The sequence below is a fragment of the Schistocerca gregaria genome, chromosome 6 (genome assembly GCF_023897955.1).
Source record: "Schistocerca gregaria isolate iqSchGreg1 chromosome 6, iqSchGreg1.2, whole genome shotgun sequence".
Classification (NCBI taxonomy): Eukaryota; Metazoa; Arthropoda; class Insecta; order Orthoptera; family Acrididae; genus Schistocerca; species Schistocerca gregaria.
In genome coordinates this window covers 295627707-295652549 of record NC_064925.1, presented here as the reverse complement: position 1 = coordinate 295652549, position 24843 = coordinate 295627707, and the positions used below count along the sequence as shown (strand labels likewise).

Genomic DNA, 24843 nt, shown 5'->3' with positions numbered 1-24843 from the left:
TTAAATTTATCACCTTTACAAATTTTTCTATACGCAGAGTGTTTCAACAGGAGTAGTAAAGAACTCAGGAGGTGGCAACATAGACTAACTAGAATAAAACATTCCGTATAGCATTTGTAACATTTTTTATTCAGTACAGCGGTATATGTGATTACAGAGATAAGCGTTCGTACTTCAGTTGCTATGGCTTTACTTATCGCTTGTCATTTTTACTTAGAAGTTCAAGTTATAAAGCTGTGCTCGAGTTCACATAACTGAATTCTGAACAACAGTTGTGATTTATTGGCTACTCTACAATCTAAGCGTCCCACACACATTTGATACTGCTGAGTTTTCTGATACGATGTTTTTGTACAGGTTTTGTAATGTAAACGCTGCTTCTAGTGAATGATGAAGCCACTTTCACTCCTTACTGTATATACAATAGTCTTACCTCTTTTTTTTTCAAAATTGTCCCTTTGCCTTACCCCTTCGGATTCTTGCTTGTGGAGATGGGTGAAAGGTGAAGCATACAAATAAAAAGGAAACGCAAAAGACGAATTGATCGTCTGTAATAGGAACAGTGCTTCCCTCAAATAACCCGCCCAGACGACGTCATAAACGAACACCAAGCCGACGTTATTTAAGAGCTACACGTGATGATGCAAGATAATTCGCAAGCACATAGAAGTTGAAGGTGGAATTTACGGAGTTCAACTTATTAACATTGCGCTTGATCATTTGCCTTTACTTGACACCTTTTGTATTTCTTAGGGTCAGATTCTACCAGTTGTATATCTGTAACCCATTGAAACTGGATACATATTATGTAGAATGTTTTATTAGAATTAGTTTGTTTTTTCCACCTCTAGTAGGCATCATGAAATAGTCAGCGAACTTCCAACGTTCCAAGCACAGGCTTTATTAACTGCTTGTCCTAATCCGCTGTGGTGTACAACTTTATACAACTGTTACAATTCATCAGCTTTATCAGTTTTTATGTACTTTATTAAGAACATTTACACTGTTTTCCTTTACTGGTCATTAATATGATTTTCTCAGAAGATATTTAAATCCCTCAACACTGACGACGTCTTCAGGTCTTTTACTCGTTCAAGTACAATTCTCGAGCCTCTGGTACTTCATAATTATTTCACGCTAATTTTTTTGACGAAGCTTTTCCTTCCCTTAGAGACAGATACAGAAGACTGGGGAAGAGCTGAGAAGGTGTTAGATAGCGGTTAGACTGAGGTTACGAAAAATAAGGGCGCCAGTCAGTCAGTTTTGACGTTTCGCTTGATAATGGATACAAGATTTTCAAAAAATCAAAACTACTTAATAGGATTCGTCGACCTAAAACAATCGTACAACAGTGTAAAATGAGCAAGATGTTCGTAATTCGCGAGAAAATAGATGCAAGCTATATGGAAAGACGTTTAATATAAGGGCGATTCAATTACTAAGTTACAAACTCTGAAGGATGACTGAGAATGGCAATTGATCAATCAGAGGTTCAGAAACTACCAAGTCGAAAGTTATAATCGAAAATCGTTCTGATACCTGTGACAGTAGTATACATGAACCAGTACTATAGTTACTAAGGTTGTAGTTTACGAAACTGTCAGAAGTGATAGTACGGATTTAAGTAAGAAAACAAAAGATATAGTAAACATTGGTTCTAATGCATACCTTAAGACATATCGCCACTTGTTCAGTAGCGGAGATGTGTTTCACAACGGTGAAGAAAAACAAGTTCTCATAGCTCTTAAGATACGCATTTTAAAGGTCATGTTTAATACACCTTTTTTTATTATTTTGGTCCGCACTACCTCCTCTGAAAGTTGTCTATCACACAAACTTAGCGACAACGGTACCGGTACATGTATTTCAACGTCAGAGTATCAGAACGACATTCGCTCACAGCCTTCGACTCCGTGGTTTACGGATCAGGCATCCTTACATCAAATTGACACATTTAGCCTTCTTCACCATCCCTGAAAGTCTGTTACATCATCACGGAATAACCCTGTATAATTTATACAAGAACCAAGGAAGAGAAATAACAGTAGAAGACGAGGAATGAAAAGAACGAATTATGGAGAGTATAAGACAGGAATGTAGTCTTTCACCCTTACTGTTCAATGTATACACCTAAAAAGCAATGACGGAAATAAAAGAAAACTTCAGGATACGCATTAAAATTCAGAGAGAAAGGTTTACTATCATCGATGAATGTGAGGAATAATTGCAGAAAGTTTTAAATGGAATGAAAAGTCTAATGAGCACACAGTATGAATTGAGGGTTAACTGAAGAAAGAGTAAAGTAATGAAGAAAAGCAGAAATGACACTAGAAATAGACTTATCAACATTGGGAGCCAAGAGGCAGAAGTAGTGAAGGAAATTCTGCTGCATTTGATGCAAAATATCACCAAGCAGTGAAGGAATTTTGCTATACTGGAAGCAAAATGTCACGTGATGAACTAAGCAAGCAGACTATCACGGCAAAGAGGACATTCCTGGCCTTCAGAAGTCTCCTAGCACCAAAGATCGGCCTTAATTTGAGGAAGAATTTCTTAGAATGTATGTTTGAAGTATAGTGTAGTGAAACTTCGACTATGATAAAATCGAAGCGTTTAGAGATGTGGTGTTATGGGAGGATACTGAAGATTAGGTGGACTGGTAAGATAAGAAATGAGAAGGTACTCCGCAGAATCGGCAAGGAAAGGAACATTCGCAAAACATTGATAAGAAGAAGTGACAGAACGGTAGGACATGCGTTAGAACACCAAGCAATAACTTCCACGCAACTCGAGGGAGCTGTAGGTCGCAAAATACTGTAGGGGAAGACAGAGATTGGAATATACCCAGCAAATAATTGACAACGTTGGGTGCAAGACATAGTCGGAGAGAAAAAAGTAGAGACGTAGGCCCGGTTCTCGGCGGTAATTCTTTGTTGATAAAACTTCTAAGCTTACTTTGTAAGCGTAGACCAGATGTGGCTTAAATTCAAAGAAATAGTATCGGCAGTAGTAGAGAGATATATATCAAATAAATTAATAAGAATTGGTATTGATCCCCCCCCCCCCCCCCGGTACACAAAACAGATCAAAACGCTCTATCAGAAGCAACGAAAGCAGGATGTAGAATTAAAAAAAAAAAAAAAAAATCCACAAGACTGGCGAAGGTTTACAGAAGCTCAAATTTAGCACGATCTTCTATGCGAGATACTTTCAATAATTTACACAACCAAACTCAGAGACTCTAAATCTGGCAGGAGAGATTCTGGTTGTATGTAAAGTACACAAGCAGCAAGACGAAAACAACACCATCACTGCACGATGGCAATGGCAATGTTATTGGCGACAGTGCCACTAAAGCAGAGTTAGTAAATACGATTTTCGGAAGTTCTTTCACCAAAGAAGACGAAGTTAACATTCCAAAATGCGTGTGAAATCTTATAGGACTTGACTGCTAAGGTAACCAGTCCCTAAACTTACACACTACTTAACCTAAATTATCCTAAGGACAAACACACACACACACTCATGCCCGAGGGAGGACTCGACCTCCGCCGGGATCAGCCGCACAGTCCATGACTGCAGCACCCCTAGACCGCTCGGCTAATCCCGCGTTGCAGTTAATATTCCAGAATTCGAATCGAGAACAACTGTCAACATGGGTAACTCGGTGAAACGAAGCAGCTTATTAAATCACCTAATAAAAACAAAGCCTCTGGAACAGTTTGTATGCGAAATAGGTTCCTTTCATAGGACGCTGATATAAAACGTCCCCACTTCGTAATAGTACACAGTCGCTCGCTTATCGAAAGGTCCGCACCTAAAGACGGGAAAATTGCACAAGTTTCACCAATACTCAAGAAAGTAAATAGGAGTAATCCACTGAATTACAGGTCCCTATAACAAACGTCAGTTTCCATTAGGATTTTGGAACATATACTGATTCCGAACATTGTGAATGATCCCGAAGAAAACGATTTATTGACAAATAGCTACAACGATTTCGGAAAATATCGTTCGTGTCCAACAAAAATAACTCTATATTCTCACAAAGTAATCAATGCTGTCGACAGGGGATATGAAATTGATTCCAAATTATTAGGTTTGCAGAAGGCCTTTGGCACTGTTCGCCAAGAGGGGGCCTACAAAGTATTGTAACAGTTGTGCAACTGGATTCGTGTTTTCCTGTCAGAAAAGTAAAAACTCACGCAGTTTCATCGAGTAAAACAGAAATAATATCTGTGGTTCCCCAACAAAGTGTAGCAGGCTCTCTGTTCCCGATAAACGGTTTAGGAGACAATATGAGCAGCCCCCTTGCATTGTCTATAGATGACGTTGTCATTTATCGTCGTGTAAAGTCGTCCGATGAGGGCAGCTCATTTTATATAATTGCGAAATAGGGGAGAGGGTCCGAACGATATGAGTGTGGGGGAAACAATGTTGCACATGTGATACGAGAATTGGGATGGTAATCATAAAAAGAAAGACGTTTTTCGTTGCGGAGAGATGCTTTCGTGAAATTTCAGTCTCCAACTACCTTTTCCGAATGCAAAAATATTGTGGTGGCGGGCACCTACGTAGGGAGAAATGAACATCGTAATAAAACATGAGAAATCAGCGCTCGCACAAAAAGATTTACGTGTTCGTTTTTTCCGCACGCAGCTCTTGAAGGAGACGTTGAAGGTGGTCCGATGAACCCTCCGCCACGCATCTAATTGTGAATTGCTGGATAATCATGTACATGTAGATGTCGAAACGCCTGTACGTATTTCTGTGCCATTCAAATTTGTCTCGTTCTGGTGCCTCTTATGAGATACCACGCTCCCTGTTTCGCGGACCACGTTTTTGTTCGGATATAAGCACACTATGTTTTGTCAGTTCCGCAATTGTCCCTCTTTAATACATTCTCCTCTCGCATAAAATGTAGATTTCAATAAAGATCTTTCAGCTTAACGGCCGTTTCTCGCCAGCGGTCCCAGATTTTCTCGGCGAACGGACGGAGGCGATTCGCCATTTTACGACGGGATCGTGCGTGGTCGCCTTGCAGCGTGTACGCCGCCTGGCCGCGGCTGGCGGGGGATCGTAATGTTTTTACAACGGGGCAAACCTTCCGACAATATGAATTATTCCGCCATAAACCCCGCGTTTACGCACGCAGCGACAAACTGGGGCACAATAAAACCCTGAATAACGGTGGAATACGATTCTGGGAAATGGCTAAACTTGGATAGTTCTAAGAGACAACAATCAGAAACAAAACTTTGCACCATACAGTGAAGCAATTATTCTGTCTGGAGCCGGTGGATCACGGTTTGTATCAAGCATCATAGATAATGGCAACAGTTCACAGCTACTAAAGTGTTATGCCGTTTACGTACATCGGAGAAGTCTAGTTATTTATATAACCAAACTATTTTTGTCAGTATATTGACCTTACGACTTATCTTTGAAGAAAGATTAAGGAAAGGCAAACCTACGTTTCTAGCATTTGTAGACTTAGAGAAAGCTTTTGACCATGTTGACTGGAATACTCTCATTCAAATTCTAAAGGTGGCAGGGGTAAAATACAGGGAGCGAAAGGCTATTTACAATTTGTACAGAAACCAGATGGCAGTTATAAGAGTCGAGGGGCATGAAAGGGAAGCAGTGGTTGGGAACGGAGTGAGACACGGTTGTAGCCTCTCCCCGATGTTATTCAATCTGTATATTGAGCAAGCAGTAAAGGAAACAAAAGAAAAATTCGGAGTAGGTATTAAAATCCATGGAGAAGAAATAAAAATGTTGAGGTTCGTCGATGACATTGTAATTCTGTCAGAGACAGCAAAGGACTTGGAAGAGCAGTTGAATGGAATGGACAGTGTCTTGAAAGGAGGATATAAGATGAACATCAACAAAAGCAAAACAAGGATAATGGAATGTAGTCGAATTAAGTCGGGTCATGCTGAGGGAATTAGACTAGGAAATGAAACACTTAAAGTAGTAAATGAGTTTTGCTATTTGGGGAGCAAAATAACATGATGGTCGAAGTAGAGAGGATATAAAATGTAGACTGGAAATGGCAAGGAAAGCTTTTCTGAAGAAGATAAATTTGTTAACATCGAGTATAGAATTAAGTGTAAGGAAGTCGTTTCTGAAAGTATTTGTATGGAGTGTAGGTATGGAAGTGAAACATGGACAATAAATAGTTTGGACAAGAAGAGAATAGAAGCTTTCTAAATGTGGTGCTACAGAAAAATGCTGAAGATTAAATGGGTAGATCACATAACTAATGAGGAGGTATTGAATAGAATTGGGGAGAAGAGGAGTCTGTGGCACAACTTGACAAGAAGAATGGACCGATTAGTAGGACATGTTTTGAGGCGTCAAGGGATCACAAATTTAGCACTGGAGGACAGCGTCGAGGGTAAAAATCGTAGAGGGAGACCAAGAGATGAAGACACTAAGCAGATTCAGAAGGATGTAGGTTGCAGTAGGTACTAGGAGATGAAGAAGCTTGCACAGGATAGAGTAGTATGGAGACCTGCATCCACCCACCCAGTCTCAGGACTGAAGACCACAACAACAACAACAACAACTATATTTGTGGTAGATGTATCTCAATATATATCTACCAAGACGTCGATCAATCTACATACATATTTCATGGTTTGATGCAGCTCTCCATGTCACTCTATCCTGCGCAAACATCTTCATCTCCGAATAACAACTGCAAGCTACTAACTCTTAAATATGCATACTACATTCCTCTCTTGTCTCCCTCTGCAATGACTTTTACCCTCGCCACTTCCCTCCAATTCTAAACTGGTGATGCCTTGATGGATCATGATGTCTCCTACCAAACGATCTTTTCTTTCAGTAAAGTTCGTCCCGTATCCTCCCGCTTTATACGCAGTGAAGCATTAAGTAATATGTTCGAGGGAGACAGGTAATAAGTAAATTCACGTCGCCTCTTCAGCTCCATGTGTATGTGGACACCAAACTCAGGAAGTGCAATAGGGATTTTGATCTGGATTTCACTAATAGATACACTGATCGTTTCAAACATATTATAGGAACTAGCGACCGGGCGTGGCTTTGCATGGATAGCAATCAGTATCTAAGGCCAGATCACTTGACTGGCTTAGCGTATTTTGTTTGGGGTCAAGAATAAAATTCAGAAAGCAACGTTAAGTAAGTGAACATCATCACTTTCGTTTACGATTTATGCGTGTGGCCAGCACACGCCAAGAAAATTTTCTGAAAGCATGAATGTTGGTGTGTTTCATACGGAATTGGGATTTGGAGTGACATCCGTGCCGGTGATGAAAGCACATCGTGTTGTAAGTAATGCGTAAAGAACCTATGTAAATATTGTATGCGAATCTATGCCAGTTAGGAATTTATTTGTGTGCGTCAGTGACTCAATGTATACCGTAGTCTGGCTGAGGTGGCACAAATAAAAGAAAAAATAAGAAGAAACTCACGTGACGTACATGATTAGCTTTTGATGCAGTGCTCCCCTCTTGTGAACCTTAGTGTTGCATTGTTGAGAGTCACGTCCGAAATTCTTTGTTGTGGACTCTTTACGGCAGACTTTTTTGGCGTGCCATGCAAAGAATCCTGTCCACATCTAGGTTCGATTCAAGGAAACAGAAAGCTGGAATTTGAGTCATATATTGCGTTGCTGAGGTACTATACGCAAACAAAGCAAAGCTGTTGAAGTACTTTTTCGGTATACGTTTTACTTGTAGCACAAAAGTAAAGCGCCACTTTTTTTTGGATTCGCATGGTTTCTCACCATGCAACTGTTCTCAAATTATTGCAGGGAAACTGTTGGATGAAATATTTGATTACTGCAAATTGTAAGTCTCATATCACGACCTGCTGATGAGGTACTCATCTTTTCGTTACTGGATCACTTTCTAGCCAAATGCTCTGCCGCTAGACCATCAGACCAGATGCGAATTAGTTTGCTCTTTCTGATCCCTCAAGAGACTGATGCTCTGTCGCGTTATGGTGAATGTTCGCCAGGTGGCAGCAGCATCGTTTCCACATCTGAACTTTTAATCCACCTCACAGTTCACATAATTTCTATAAGATGTTTACAAATTACATACAATAACCTTCCTCGTGAGTCACTATATCTGTTAGTCAACCTTGGATGAGCAGCTTCTGACATTACACACAGAAGCGAGTAAGTGACTTGAATTTTTATACACTATGTTCGGATATTGCCGTTGCAAACTTCTAGGACTTGTAGAGGGGAGTGAGGATATAATATTGGTGAATAGGAACCAATGCCTGGAAACTCACCGATTCCGTCCGATGACGTTTCAATTCAGATGTTTAGCTCATCCACTTCTGCGTGAGGAATTGGATTAGGCGTGGCGCAGTACAGTTACTAGGTAACAATTTGAAAGGGAACATAACGAAACATCCATTTATCACTTAGGCGCATTTTTTGTAGTAATACTTAAACATTACGTGTTTACATTGATCCAAGACAAAAGGGAAGCCAGCACACTGTATGTACAGGACAAAAAAATGGTTCAAATGGCTCTGAGCACTATGGGACTTAAATTCTGAGGTCATCAGTCCCCTAGAACTTAGAACTACTTAAACCTAACTAACCTAAGGACATCACACACATCCATGCCCGAGGCAGGATTCGAACCTGCGACCGTAGCGGTCGCGCGGTTCCAGACTGTAGCGCCTAGAACCGCTCGGCCTCTCCTCTAGAAGTTTTAACGGGAATTTCAGTACAATGTTTATATAGAAATACACACTCTCCTGTGAATCAAAAGAGAATTATCCTCGAAGATGGACAGGCTTGTCGATACACGTTAACACCGTTGCATTTCACGCTACGAAGTTCGTGAAGTTCGTCTAACTGAAAGCACTAACGCCCTGTTGAGGGCTGGGTAACTACCCGCTGTTTTCCCAACAATACAGGCATATCTGTAGAATCCTTTTAAAACTTCAGAGTTTACAGGTTAACTTTGCGTCAAGTGAATATGCATTAAAGTCGGAACTCTCTCCTCAACATCAAAGACGGTGAGAAGAGCCTGTGTCTCATCTAAACGCAAAGCAGAATTTAAAGCTAATGCACTTTTCTTGGTAGTAGTTTACGTCGGTCTTTTCTGGCGTCCCACTCTTCTAACGACGAGTGTCAGGAGTGTTTGAAATACACAATAGTATTCACGCCTTGCCGGCGCCTCGCTCCTGTAAGTGAGGCAACAAAATTACCCAGACAAAGAACTCGACATGCAGATGAGAGGGCGCAGTAACAGGGAGGGCGGTTACTGTTCGAGAGTTTCGGATGCGGGATTGGGGGGGGGGGGGGGTGAGGGGTGAGTCAGCGGTGTTTGGTGTCGCCACCCCCGGCCCGGGCCAGACGGAGCGATAACTGGTGTCAATTATGTCACGCGGCAGATTGAATTTAAATTGGAAATCTCGGCTGTCTGCCGTCTGCTCCCCGACCAGCTTGTGCCCGCGGCGGTAGCCTCTGACGCCGGCTAGAGGCGGGGTGCTTGTTGCTGTCATCTGCATTCGTTACCACCGAACACCGAAGAATTGCGTCACTTCTGCGAAAGAAGTCGAACTACAATGTATTCTCTGTTTGGGGGTTGGAAGCGAATCCTGCCAACAAAGTTCCTCCAGTGTTTTAATGTACAGACAAGGTCTGATGGGGCATACTTTTTTATTTTATTTATTTATTTATGTATGTCTTAGAGTGTATTGTGACTTGTTTATCTTTCATAACCCTTATTTTTTGCAAGCGAAAGACGAAGGAGTGGCAATTTACCCACAGCTGCCTTGGCCTAACAGAAGAGTAAGAAAAAATAATGCCACTGCTAATATCTTGGGAAGCACGTGAATGAATGAAGAGGAACCAAAAGGAAAAAGCCTCGGCCTTACTCTTCTTTATCAACAAGTTCCACAATCCTCTTGTGACCCCTCTAGGGGTTCGCTACAGCACTGTGGCACAGTGTTTTCAATTCGTACCAAGATTACAGACATTGTGACCTGACTGACAAAAATCGCTTCTTGTTATTGTTTCATTTTTCTCCTCTTATTTTGTGGTTATCCAATTGTGAGTACTGGACTTGTGCACCTGGCGGTAAAACTTTGTTTTATTCTCGCTGAGAAGGTTTGGTCTCAAGCCCCTGTTTGTCAGCATTAGGCCATCAGTGAATCACGTCAGGAGGGGCGAACGTCCACTGGGAGTTGAGCAGTATTCGTGGAAGTAGACCCGTGACCTGCTCTGTTCTTTTGTTGGCAGAGCTGGCTCCTGCCCTTGCTTAGGGCAGAGGACGTCGTGCCGCCACTGACGTCTTCACAGTATAATTGTGTATGCCTTTTTTGCCTTTTGTACACGAACATGGAAGGAGGGGACGTCGTAGAACTGACCGAGCTGAGTGGGAAAGTCAGTTTCTTTACTCCAAAATTTTAGTGTGTCATAGTCAAATGAGTCGTCCCCATCCCTCTCCCTCCATCGTGCTTTGTGTGAAGAGGCCAAACTACCGGGGACTCACTGCTCTAGGGCAAGACCCAACTCCTGTTTGTAAATGTCCGTTTTGTATGCCTAGAGTGGGGTTTTTTGCTGCATTCCCCCCACCCCGTTTTTCAAAATGGTTCAAATGGCTCTGAGCACTATGGGAGTTAACATCTTAGGTCATCAGTCCCATAGAACTTAGAACTACTTAAACCTAACTAACCTAAGGACATCACACACATCCATGGCCGAGGCACGATTCGAACCTGCTACCGCAGCGGTCGCGCGGTTCCAGACTGTAGCGCCTACAACTGCTCGGCCACTTGGGCCGGCGGCAAACTCCATGAACACGTTTTTAAGTTAGCAGTTGAGGGTTTGGAACGAAGATTCCGGCGATTTATGTCCCGGTCACTCTCTGGTGCTGATTGCGCACACTAGCTGATTTTGGAAAAATCTGTCACAATTGCGTCAGGGCTATCGATATTCTGAGCGGCTCACTACTACTTGCTTTCCCACACAGCTGCTTAATTGGTTATAACGTGTGCGACCACTGGTGTCGTTAACTCTGAATTCACAGGCTGCCTAGGTGAGGAGATCTTGTTATGTTTTCTCTGTATAGTGTTCCACATAATTTGGTACGATCCCACAGTGTTAGCATTATTTTGTAATTTCATCAGAGATTTCAGAGATCTCTCTGGTTGTTAATTTTGTATGAATAATGTCAGTCATTTCAAGCAAATATTTATCTCTTATTGTTCAGTTTTAACTTAAATTTCAAGGTCGCTTACTGTCCTGCAACTTTACCCTGGAGAAGCGGGGACTCAAACACCGACATTACCGTTTCGCCGAGACTGCAAATTGTTTACCTCGCACTACAACTTCGAGTGTGTCTCTCTACAGCGTCACCTGCCATTTCATGTGTTTGAAACACTTCCTTATCACCTTCTATGAGACATAATGAGGCTACGACTGTCAGACTTTTACGAATCATCACTTTCCGCTCGCGCACTGTCGAGCGCAGATGAAAAGGTCTGCCGTTTCCCGTTAGAGTTAATGCAGGGGTGCGGCGGGCGCTAATGTAAGAGCAGTGGCACGTGCGTGGGCCCGTTCTGAAGGGGAGGCAGCGCCGTCACGCCAGGTGCATCGATCTGCCGGCGGGCAGCCGCTGGGGAGGCGAGCGGTCCGGCCGTGCAGTTTGTCACGCCGCCTATCTGCCGCGTGTAAATTCGCCGCAGTGACTGCCCTGCTGGAAATCACCGCGGGGGACCGACAAATCTGCCCGTGTCGCCACGTCCACAGCCGCGACAGCTGGACGAGCGCAGAGGTCGGAAACTACAGATCGCCACTGGCAGCACGCAGCGGTTTCATCACGTTGATTTTTTTATTCAATGTTCAGACGTACGTGTAGAACAAAATGTGGACTTCAGATTAAAAACAAATACAGGATGTTCTGAAATCCCCATTACAAACTTCTAGAACTTGTGGAAGGGTGTGAGTAGATACACTAATGGCCATTAAAATAGCTACACCAAGAAGAAATGCATATGATAAACGGGTATTCATTGGACAAATATATTATACTAGAACTGACTTGTGATTACATTTTCACGCAATTTGACTACATCGATCCGCAGACACCAGTACCCAGAGCAATCCCCTCTGGCCGTAATAACGGCCATGATACGCCTGGGCATTGAGTCAAACGGAGCTTGAATGGCGTGTACAAGTACAGCTGCCCATGCAGCTTCAACACGATACCACAGTTCATCAAGAGTAGTGACTGGCGTATTGTGACGATCCAGTTGCTCGGCCACCATTGACTAGACATTTTTAATTGGTGAGAGATCTGGAGAATGTGCTGTCCAGGGCAACAGTCGAAGATTTTCTGTATCCAGAAAGGCCCGCACAGGACCTGCAACATGCGGTCGTGCATTATCCTGCTGATATGAAAGGTTTCGCAGGGATCGAATGAAGGGTAGAGCCACGGGTCTTAACGCATCTGAAATGTGACGTCCCCTGTTCAAAGTGCCATCAATACGAACAAGAGGTGAACGAGACGTGTGACCAATGGCACCCCATACCATCACGCCGGGTGATACGCCAGTATGGCGATGACGAATACACGCTTCCAATGTGCGTTCACCGCGATGTCGCCAAACACGGATGCGACCATCATAATGCTGTAAACAGAGCCTGGATTCATCCGAAAAAAATGACGTTTTGCCATTCGTGCACCCAGGGTCGTCGTTGAGTACACCATCGCAGGCGCTCCTGTCTGTGATGCAGCGTTAAGGGTAACCGCAGCCGTGGTCTCCGAGCTGATAGTCCATGCCGCTGCAAACATCGCCAAACTGTTCGTGCAAATGGTTGTTGTCTTGGAAACGTCCCCATCTGTTGACTCAGGGATCGAGACGTGGCTGCACGATCCGTTATGGCCATGCGGGGAAGATGCATGTCATCTCGACTGTTAGTGATACGAGGCCGTTGTGACCCAGCACGGCGTTCCGTATTACCCTCCTGAACCCATAGATTCGATACTTTACTAAGAGTCATTGGATCTCGACCAACGCGAGCAGAAACGTCGCGATACGATAAACCGCAATCACGATAGGATACATTCCGACCTTTATCAAAGTCGGAAACGTGATGGTTCGCATTCATCCTCCTTATACGAGGCATCACAACAACGTTTCAGCAGGCACCGCCGGTCACCTGCTGTTTGTGTATGAGTAATCGGTTGGAAACTTTCCTCATGTCAGCGCGTTTTAGGTGTCGCCACTGGCGCCAATCTTGTGTGATAGCACTGAAAAGCTAATCATTTGCATGTCACAGCTTCTTCTTCCTGTCGGTTAAATTTCGCGTCTGCAGCACTTCGTCTTCGTGGTGTAGCAATTTTAATGGCCAGAAGTGTAATATTTGAACTGCTATAACCATTCGAAAACATGTTGGTAACACTACCACTTTAACAAGTAATTGTTTAGGGGTGACCTAGTACATTACTTTTTTTACAATTCCATTCATTAATAACCAAAGAAATAGCTCGTGAACTCGTTGAGGTCTTCTCTTCACCGAGATACAGTGTGGCCTCTTCCAGTTCGGGTGCGCGGCGTCACCTCATAGCACCACTGTCACGCCTGCTGACGTTGAAGGTACCCTTTCTCGAGGTTGTTCCGTAATAGCGGCGAAAAGGGTATGTGGTGGAGTCAGACCTTGGAGAGAACGATCCTGATAACTGCAACGTACAGCTCTTACATTACCGTGAGCTTCGCCATTCACAAGGATCATGTCAGTGCCCTCTACAAACGTGTACTCAACCATGCTGGTCAAACAACTCACAGAACCGTCAAATGAGGCTGTAACCAGGTCAGACAGATAGCGTGGACGTCAGATGACATCAGGCAATCCGACGTACGCACCCCTCACAACGACTACCCTGCTTCATACCTACCCAGCATACATGTTTTCAAAAGGCTGTAGCACGGAACGATACGTTTTCGGACATGAGTTCCTATTCAAAAAATTATGTACTCACTGTCCTAGAAGTCCTAAAAGTTTGTAACGTGAATTTCCGAACATCCTATGTAACACACGAATTAGCAGGTAAATCCACTAACTCAACCATGGCCAACCTTTGATGACGGCGGTGCTGATTCAGATACTTGATTAAGCTCGTGAGTCATCTCGCCACGAGACGCGACAGCAGTGCCCCTAGCGCATCAAGTCAAGACTGTGGCGTCCATGACATTAATGCACTATGTGATCAAAAGTATTCGGTCACCCCCCAGAAACATACTTTTTCATATTAGGTGCATTATGCTGCCACCTACTGTCAGATACTCCGTATCAGCGACCTCAGTAGACATTAGACATCGTGTGGGAACAGAATGGGGTTCTCCGCGGAACTCACGAACTTCGAATGTGGTCAGGTGAGGTGGAAACGTTAAAGGACACGTACAGCACACAAGCTTACAGGCCGACCTCGTCTGCTGATCGACAGAGACCGCCGACAGTTGAAGAGGGTCGTAATGTGTGATTGGGAGACATCTATCCAGACCATCACACAGGAATTCCAAAAGTGCATCACGATCCACTGCAAGTACTATGACAGTCAGGCGGGAGATGAGAAAACTAGAATTTCATGGTCGAGTGGCTGCTCGTAAGCCACACATCACACCAGTAAATACCAAATGACGCCTCGTTTGGTGTAAGGGCCGTGAAAATTGGAAAATTTAACAGTGGAAAAACGTTGTGTGGAGTGACGAATCACGGTACACAATGAGATGATCCGATGGCAGGATGTGGTTGTGGTGAATTCTCGGTGAACGTCGTCTGCCAGCAAGTGTAGTGCCAACAGTAAATATCAGAGGTGGTGGTGTTATGGTGTGGTTGTGTTTTTCATGGAAGGGGGGGGGGGAGGGTGCACCCCTTGTTGTTATGTGTGGCACTATCACAGCACTGGTCTACGTTGATGTTTTATGCACCTTCTTGCTTGCCACTGTTAATGAACAATTCGGGGATGGCGACTGCATCTTTCAACACGATCGAGCACCTGTTACTAATGCACTGCCTGTGGCGGCGTGGCTACACGACAATAATATCCCTGTAATGGACTGGCCTACACAGAGTCCTAACCGGAATCCTATAAAATACCTTTGGGATGTTTTGGAACGTCGACTTCGTGCCAGGCTTCACCGACCGACATCAATACCTCTCCTCAGTGCAGCACTCCGTGAGGAAAGGCCTGCCATTCTGCAAGAAACCTTCCAGTATCTGATTGAATGTATGCCTGCGAGAGTGGAAGCTGTCATCAAGGCTAAGGATGGGCCAGCACCATACTAATTTCCACCATTACCGATGGAGTGTGCCACGAACTGGTAAGTCATTTTCAGCCAGGTGTCCAGATACTTTTGATCACATAGTGTATGTAAAGCTTAACGTATCTAAATGAATGTCACCCGTTTTTCGACACGTCACGCTGACAAATTATGCCTCAAAGTAGATTCATTTTATTTTCACTCGATCTTCAGCTATTTACATTTATTTAAGCGTCGTGAACGCTGTTTGTTGCTTACGACGATTTACAACTGTCTTCAAAACTTCCGTTGCAAAATTCTGCAAACCTGTTGCTAAATAAATAATGCTAACAACACGTAAATAAATGCAAACATCTGAAGATGAAGTGCCAGCCATACTGAAATGTCATCAAGTAGAAATTAACGCCTACGAAAGGAAGTGGTTGCGGCTACTTCTTTATAAATTGCCTTAAATTTCAACAGCTGCATTGTTCTTATGCATCCATAATGCACAGGAATTATTTACTAATCTTAATACAAGGAAGAATAGAAAAACAAAATACGGCCGACAAGGAACTCTGTGGTGTTCGGCAACACGCAGGTCATTCGAACGTGTTAATATCCACAAACACTATTAACAAGGTTTTTTTTAAATAAGCACAAAAATCTTTTAGTGACTGTTTATGTTGGCATTGGTTGTTTCTGTAACATTAAATAAATTAATTCACCATAGATATGTTCATTTTAAAAATTTAAAAAGCCTGATTCACTTGAACCTAGTATATATTAGCTACATTATGTGGAGACAGCCTAGAAAAATGCGAACAACAAAATGGCGAATTGTAAAACCGATGTCACTCTCATTAACATGCTCTTTATGTCTTGTTACTGAAAATATTTTTGTCGGCAGCAGTACTGATGGTACATATTTTAAATTGAATATACGAACAACTTCAGTTGGAAGGACCACATAGATAATACTGTCGGGAAGGCGAGCCAAAGGTTGCGTTTCATTGGCAGGACACTTAGAAGATGCAACAAGTCCACTAAAGAGACAGCTTACACTACAGTCGTTCGTCCTCTGTTAGAATATTGCTGCGCGGTGTGGGATCCTTACCAGGTGGGATTGACGGATGACATCGAAAGGGTGCAAAAAAGGGCAGCTCGTTTTGTATTATCACGTTATAGGGGAGAGAGTGTGGCAGATATGATACACGAGTTGGGATGGAAGTCATTACAACATAGACGTTTTTCGTCGCGGCGAGACCTTTTTACGAAATTTCAGTCACCAACTTTCTCTTCCGAATGCGAAAATATTTTGTTGAGCCCAACCTACATAGGTATGAATGATCATCAAAATAAAATAAGAGAAATCAGAGCTCGAACAGAAAGGTTTAGGTGTTCGTTTTTCCCGCTCGCTGTTCGGGAGTGGAATAGTAGAGAGATAGTATGATTGTGGTTCGATGAACCCTCTGCCAAGCACTTAAATGTGAATTGCAGAGTAGTCATGTAGATGTGAATACTCCCCCTCACACGGTCGTTTTACCACTTGGCAGGAGACCTATCGTTCTGCGCCTCTTCATGTGCTCACTGTGCGTTTAGGACTTAGAAAAGCGACGTTACGAGATGGATGGGCATGCTAGAGATACAGTGCAAAACACCTGTCCAAAGCTCCAGCGGGTTTTCACTGTGATTTTAATTTCGCGACCGATCAGATCTTGAAAAAACTGTAGACCTCGTAGAAAGCAAATTTATTTCAGCCTGGGAATTGAGAACGCTAAGCCTCACGTGTAAGTGATATTTGTAATACATTACACATATAGTTTGGAGGAACTCCTATCGTAGAAAAAAACAAGCCTACGAATTAATAATGAGAAGAAAAAACGGAATAAACAACAGAAACTTAAGACTCAATATCCGAAAAGCGTGTTCGTTCCTTTTTTGATTGTAACTGGAGTTACTGCAATTTAAAAAAATAAAAATCGCGATCAGTCTAATTGATAATAAAGCTACATTTCATTCGTTTCCTTCCCAGTGGTCACTTAACATCTGACGCTGTTCAAACTCCTTATATACCCTACGAGGTCATGCAACAACTCTAAACACGAACAACGTTAACACATTCTGGTGTCGTTCTACCAGTCACAGAGAAATGCAACTCTAGTCACTGACTTACCTACCAATAGTGTGCATTTTGTGCCATTTAAGGGAATGGGGTAAATAATAGAAATATTAATCTTTAACTGTGTATTGTAATATATATATTAAAAAATCTTGTTTAATATGTGTATTTCTTGTGCACTTGACACGTTCCAGCCGGATGAGGTGGCCGAGTGGTTCTAGGAGCAGTCGCACGGTTCCGGACTGCGCGCCTAGAACCGCGAGACCACCGCGGCCGGCTACAAACTCACAGTCTGTTCGTGGTTTATGCCGGGGACCCAGAACCTGGAAACGGACCCATACTTGGTCTGGTGGAAGCAACTAGTGAAGGGTGGGACTCACCTTCCGCCGTCTGGAGGCCGATCAGCTCGCTGTAGTCTCCCTCGCCGGTGCTGTTGAAGGCCTTGACGCGCGCGTTGTACATGGAGTTGAAGTGCAGACCGTCCACGGTGCATATCGTCTCCTTGCCGCAGTACACTTCCTGCGGACACATACACAAATCGCTACAATCAACAAATTAGGGTTCATATATTTTTTAAATGTGGAGGACCAATTACGACAGCAGTCGTCTGGACAGCACGACATGTTCCCATGCGTTTGACGGGGGTGTGATTCCCAGTGACTGACTGGTCCGACCGCAACATGTGTTTTACGTGGTGGCACCTGAAGATGAAGCTTTAAGGTTCGAAACCGCTCATGGAATAAATTCAGAAAATCACTAGCAACTGAAGGTGTAAATATGTTTCACATTTGCGGATGTTCACGTTATCAAATACAGAGTGGTCTAGAAAAATATAGACACCCTTTGATATTTAACATCTTTGGAATAAAATGACATATCGTTGCAATTTTTGCGCAGTAGCGTAGCCCACTGGGCAAAAATGGACAAACATGTTACCTACCGGGTGTTAATGTGTGGTGTGATGTGTCATCCTGCAGTTTGATCGGCCCATTCTTCGTTGAAGGTACCGTAACCGATGAGGTGTATCTTCATACGCTGCAAGCATCGATTTTATCTACTATCCGTGAGGTGTTATGAAATGAAAAATTTTACCTGCAGCAAGATGTGGCTCCCCCTCACTACCCCAGAGGTGTCAGAGCCTTCTTGGATGAAAATCTACCTGGATGATGGATAGGTCGAAGACGGGCTGCTGAGTACCCACCACGGTCTCCAGACCTTACACCTCTCCACTTCTGTCTATGAGGACCTTGAAAAATGAAGTTTATCAACAGACTCCAGCTACACTGTTCGAGCTACGAGAAACCATGGAGGCGTCCTGTGCAGCTATCACACCGGTAACACTGACAGACATAGTTCGGTCAACAGTTCAGCGCAATTGACGTTGTTTGGCTGCTAATGGGGGTCACTCTGAACATATGAAATAATCTTCCCTCCGTGCAAGAACTGTGATGTTATGTCATTTTGCTCCACTATACTGACTATCAAAGAATGTCTACATTTTTCTGGACACCTCTGTACTTCATACAGCCAACAGTAGGTACGAAAGTGCCATGTTAAATAACTACAGCTTCTGCAATAGAATATCAAAGAGAGATCGATGTACAAACATAAGTTCTTAATGAAAAATTGAAACACTAAAAGCCGAGCACTATACATCCAGCAGCAGTTACAAAAGAGCCAAGTTAACATTGGCGTAATTTTCATAACAGAACAATGATAAGAGTGTAAAGTACAAGGATAAGATTGTAATATAAATTAAAAACATATAGTTACTATCCAGGTTTCCAACTGGGCCGATCCGTAATGAAAAGACATCCGCAGTAAATTAAAATTGAAAGATGAAGAAAGGCGTCGTTTAAAAAGGTCAGCTTTTAATGCAAAGTAAAAACACACATAAGTCCCATTTTTCGAACTCGTGTTGTTCCAACGAAGTACAATCTCCACAAAACTTTAAGGTCCAAGCTGAACATTGGCGTCTTTTAAATAGTTCGTGAGCAAATAACATCTATATACAGGGTGGTCCATTGACCGTGACCGGGAAAAGTATCTCACGAAATAAGCGTCACACCAAAAAACTTCAAAGAACGAAACTTGTCTAGCTTACATGGGAAAACCAGATGGCGCTATGGTTGGCCCGCTAGATGGTGCTGGCATAGGTCAAACGGATATCAACTGCGTTTTTTTTTTTATAGGAACCCCCATTTTTATTACATATTCGTATAGTACGTAAAGTAATATAAATGTTTTAGTTGGACCACTTTTTTCACTTTGTGATAGACGGCGCTGTAATACTCACAAACGTATAACCCGCAGGTTCAAAGGAACTTCCAGATACAGTATAGTTTGTTCGATACGCCGGTCGTACAGGAACTTTATGCACACAGGAAACGTTGATGTGAAACATCATACTGGACGACGCGGAACAATTGAAGCCTCACGGTTGGCCTTGCGAAGTTCATCGCAGAAGTCTCTTCGGAGGGCGTCGCAACAGCCGCGAATCCCCAAGGCGACAATGCACTGTTTCCCTGGCACGCGTTTCACACCGACGGCAACATTTGCACTCATTGAAACCAGACGATAAGCCACAGCTTATGCAGTTCGCCGTATAACGGAGGATAGAAATTTTCTAAACAACTTGGCATTTTCTGGTGAAGCAACATTTCACTTGTGTGGTAAGGTATACGAACACAATGTTCGCCTCTGGGGCATAACACACCTGCATACTGTGACGGAAGATGTACGTGACAGCCCGGAAGTGAATATGTGGTGATGTTTGACGGCTGATCCCATTGTGGAATTATTTTTTCTCCAATAAAACAGTTAATTCTAACAATTACCTTGTTTTGCGTTACAACAACTGGCTGACCGGCAAGACACAGTCGCTTTCCAACAAGATGGTGCACCGCCATATTGGGCTAAGATTGTGCGAGGTGTTCTACATCAGATGTTTCCAGATCGGTGGATTGGCAGGGGTTGTCCAATTCCCTGGCCTCTTAGGTCGTCTTGACATTACACTGATGGACTTCTATCTAAGGGGATACGTCAAGGATAGAGTCTTCCAAAAGCCCGTCAACCACATTAGTGATTTAAAGAACGGAACCGTTGGTGCCATTACCACATTTGATGGGGATATTTTGCGCCGAGTGTGGATACAGCAGACTGGATGTTATGCGTGTCACCAAACGTGATATGTTGTAATTGATAAATTGCGTAAGAACTTTGTGAGATACTACGTAACACAAGCCAAACATGGTATGAGTACCTTAATTAGTTTGTGTGCTTTAACATACTAGAGTGGTACCGTAACTTTTGAGGAACTCGGTACATAGTTTTTCAGAACATTAGTGTCTCCTACTCAATACTATTGTCATATTCTGACGAAATCTCCATCCGAACAGGCCTTGGAAGGCCCAACGGTACCAACCGGCCGCCGTGTCATCCTCTCAGCCCAGGGGCGTCACTGGATGCGGATACGGAGGGGCACGTGGTCAGCACAGCGCTCTACCGGCCGTTGTCAGTTTTCCTGACCGGAGCCGCTGCTTGTCAGTCAAGTAGCTCCTCAGTTTGTCTCACAGGGCTGAGTGCACACGGCTTGCCAACAGACCGGACGGTGACCCATCCAAGTGCTAGCCCAGCTCGACAGCGCCTAACTTCGGTGATCCGACGGGAACCGGTGTGACCACTGCGGCAAGGCCGTTGGCTTATACTGACGAATACTGACAGAAAATTCAATTAATGTTATTACGCAATACTTCATATATTTTTCTCAAATTCGTAGATCCATGTACGCAGAATCCAGAAGCCGGATAAGCAAGAGCCTGCCGTTACATGCAAACATGGCGCGTTGCCAGTATTACTTCACGCTAAAGTAATTGCAACAGCAGCAGCAGTGGCAAAGACAGCAGTGGCAAATCTCGACAAGGAATCGCTGCTGCTACCTTACCGCCACTACACCTGCAGTGTGTCTTCCGGGGGTTTAAACGAAAGAGCTGGGAAAGGGAGGGAGCGCTCTTGAAGGTATAGCTGTGGCGGGTCTCCAGCGAGGCATTTCCGCAGCAGGGAAACAGCACCTGCGCCCTCACACAGCGAGACGAGGCTCTGGTTCTCCGGCGCCCACTAGACGCGGTACAACACGGCTCCACCTCCTCTCGCTGCCTTTCCTCCGCTCCTTCGCCGCTCCGTCGCCTCGGCCCAACCTCTCGCCGGAGCAACTTAATCTGGGCTGGCTGGCTGGCTGGTATTAACGATCCCGCTCGCAGGGCCTGCGGCACCGCTCAGCCCCAAAAGAAAGAGCGACGAATTAACCTTTTACTCCCCATTTACGTTTAGACAACGGTGTTATCTCGCCTCGCGTACAACAACGGGCAGCGGTTATTGTCCGCCCGGACGGGTAGAATAACAAACAATGAGAGGCTGTTACTTAAAGCGGCCGGCGGCGATAGACGTGGTTAATACATTGTGAGCGTCGGTACGGCTCAGCTCGACCCTCCGTGCTCGTAACAACTGGCAGGTGTTGGTCCCGCATGACCCCGGACGCCTCTCATTACAATACGCTGCGTTCAGGCCTACAGGTTGTACACGTAGCAATCATCTTCCTCCACCAAGTCTATCTTACGCTAGCTATGTACAGATACTTGCTGACGACGGTGGTGGCCGAGCGGTTCTAGGCGCTTCAGTCCGGAACCGCGCTGCTGCTATGGTCCCAGGTTCGAATCCTGCCTCGGGTGTGGATGTATGTGATGTCCTTAGGTGTAAGTACTAAGTCTAGGGGACTGATGACCTCAGATGTTAAACCCCATAGTGCTTAGAGCCATTTGAACCTTTTTGGTGTTTAGGAAGATGGTATTTGGCGCGAATAAATATATTCAAATTGATATCAAACTGTGGTGTGTATGACAGCTATGGGAATACGTCCGTATCAAGTTGACAAAGGACATCGTTGTTATGTGCATGAGTATCTGGAGTGTTGAGTAAAACTCCTTTCTGTAACAAACAAGGTGTGATGAAAAAATACGGTGAATAATTGTATTAGAAACAAAGTAATAAGCTCACGTGGGATTCGAACCTGCGACCGTAGCAGCAGCGCGATTCCGGACTGGAGCACCTAGAACCGCTCGGTCACATTGGCCGGTTCTAAACACCCGTAAGCCGCCTATGATGGCGCTAATTTACCTTTTGAAGCGTATTTGCTAATGCAGAAGGAAAACTTCCATTCCACAAGGATAACAAAGCGTCAGGGGCACTGGATCAAATACATGGAAGCCCAATGGGACCGAAGAATAACGCGTGGCTATCAAGCTACATTCCTCCTCTCAAAGTTCACCTAAAATTCGTATATCTGTTACAGAGATGACACAGTTGTGGGTTCAACATGCACGTTTGCCGTATGATTCTGTACATTCACCGACTTCAACGACAGCGTGGAGTCTCAGCAAGTAGTTGACTTTACATCGCAAGTAAACATGAAACGATATTTTACCAAAATCACGCTCTTTCTAGTTATACTGCCCTTCTGAAGGAGACATTCTTTTTCCAACATAACCTAGATAAAACCCGTTTGCCACAAAGAAGATGCCGCCGGAAATCGTCCAATGAAGAACTATCCTTACTCCAACAGCCTTCCCCCGAACTGATTGACAGGTACTGACCCTGTCGTAAGCATCAGAATAAGCCAGGTCAGAGTCCAGTTTCTAGGCAGCATGCGGGCCGACATCAGATAGCGTCGCCAGTGACGGCATGCGGGCGTCTTTCCTTCCCGTCTTCCGGTGTGGCTGTGTCCTCCACCAGCAGATGCCATGACTGGGCGGATTCCTAACGGCATAGCACGACGCTCGGGACTCAATTGAGATGTTACTGTGGCGGGGAATGTAACAGTCCCGACGAGTCTAATGTGAAAGCAGAACTGTTACTTATGATGTATTCAAAATGTCGCTAACGGAGCGTTACAAAGATCTGTAGACATTGATCATAAGGCGTGAACACCATGAGTAACACCCATCTGCACTACCAGCACCCTGTTGCGAATCATTAAATAATGTAACCGTGCAATCGTAAGTTCCCCACGGAGAAAAAAAATGGTTCAAATGGTTCTGAGCACTATGGGACTTAATTTATGAGGTCATCAGTCCCCTAGAAATTAGAACTACTTAAACCTAACTAACCTAAGGACATGCCACACATCCATGCCCGAGGCAGGATTCGAACCGGCGACCGTAGCGGTTGCGCGGTTCCATACTGTAGCGCCTAGAACCGCTCGGCCACTCCGCCGTCCCCACGGAGAAATAACACGGCCCAGTAACTTTAATGTGACCACCGCCTATATTCAACGTCGACGTGCAATTACCACTTGCAGACGGCGGGTGGCAGCAGTAGAAGTGAAAGGTGTGTAAAGCTTGTCGGGGGAGGGGAGAACGCGGAAAAGGAAAACAATGCAGGTCCAGTTGTAATGCGGAAAATGCGAGGTTATCTAACTTCGAAAAGGGCATGGTCGTTGGCTTTCGGACCAAGGGTTGAAACATTTTCGAAACGGCTAAATCTGTAAACTATCTGTGTGCCGCCCAGGTGGAAGTATACTGCGAATGGCCAAAATGGCGTCATCCAGAACCGACGCCGACGCAACTGGGGTGCACCAAGGATCACAGATGACGGGGGTGAACGACAGCTGCTGAGATGTATACGGGCGAATAGAGGTGCATGACCGCTCGCATCAACCAAGTAGCTACTAACAGTGTCTCCTCAACGACCAGTCAGCGAACACTGCTACATATGGGCCTCTGCATCGGGCGCCTGTTTCATGCACCCATGCTGACTGCTGTCCATCGGCGACGAAGGCCGGAATTTACACGCCAATTCACTGGACATTCACTGAGTGGCGACAGGTGACTTTTCCAGATGAAGCGGCAGTCTTCGGAAGGGTACAGGTTGGAGGAGAGAGCGTTATGGTCTCTGGAATGATTTCGTGGCATTCCCTGGGTTATCTCGTCATTCTGGAAGATTGCATCTATACTTGGGGACTGTGTTCACGCCTTATATGCAGCTAGTTTTTCCCTGAGATATTACCATATACCAGCAGGACAATACAACGTATCACAACCGAGCGAAGTGGCGCAGTGGTTAGACACTGGACTCGCACACGGAAGGACGACGGTTCAATCTCGCGTCCGGCCATCCTCACTTAGGTTTTCCGTGATTTCGCTAAATCGCTCCAGGCAAATGCTGGGATGGTTCCTTTGAAAGGGCACGGCCGACTACCTTCCCCATCCTTCCCTAATACACTCCTGGAAATTGAAATAAGAACACCGTTCCAGGAAGGGGAAACTTTATTGACACATTCCTGGGGTCAGATACATCACATGATCACACTGACAGAACCACAGGCACATAGACACAGGCAACAGAGCATGCACAATGTCGGCCCTAGTACAGTGTATATCCACCTTTCGCAGCAATGCAGGCTG

At 44.4% G+C, this 24843-nt stretch overlaps 1 protein-coding gene across 2 annotated transcripts in view; it reads right to left on the bottom strand.

The window, feature by feature from the left end:
- Positions 1-24843, bottom strand: part of LOC126278455 (E3 ubiquitin-protein ligase TRIM9) — a 712180-nt gene that overhangs the window by 43543 nt on the left and 643794 nt on the right. For both annotated transcript variants that reach the window (XM_049978580.1, XM_049978581.1), the window contains one exon: positions 17767-17905. In XM_049978580.1, coding sequence (XP_049834537.1) covers positions 17767-17905 — 139 coding nt within the window. The remainder of the gene's footprint in view (positions 1-17766; positions 17906-24843) is intronic.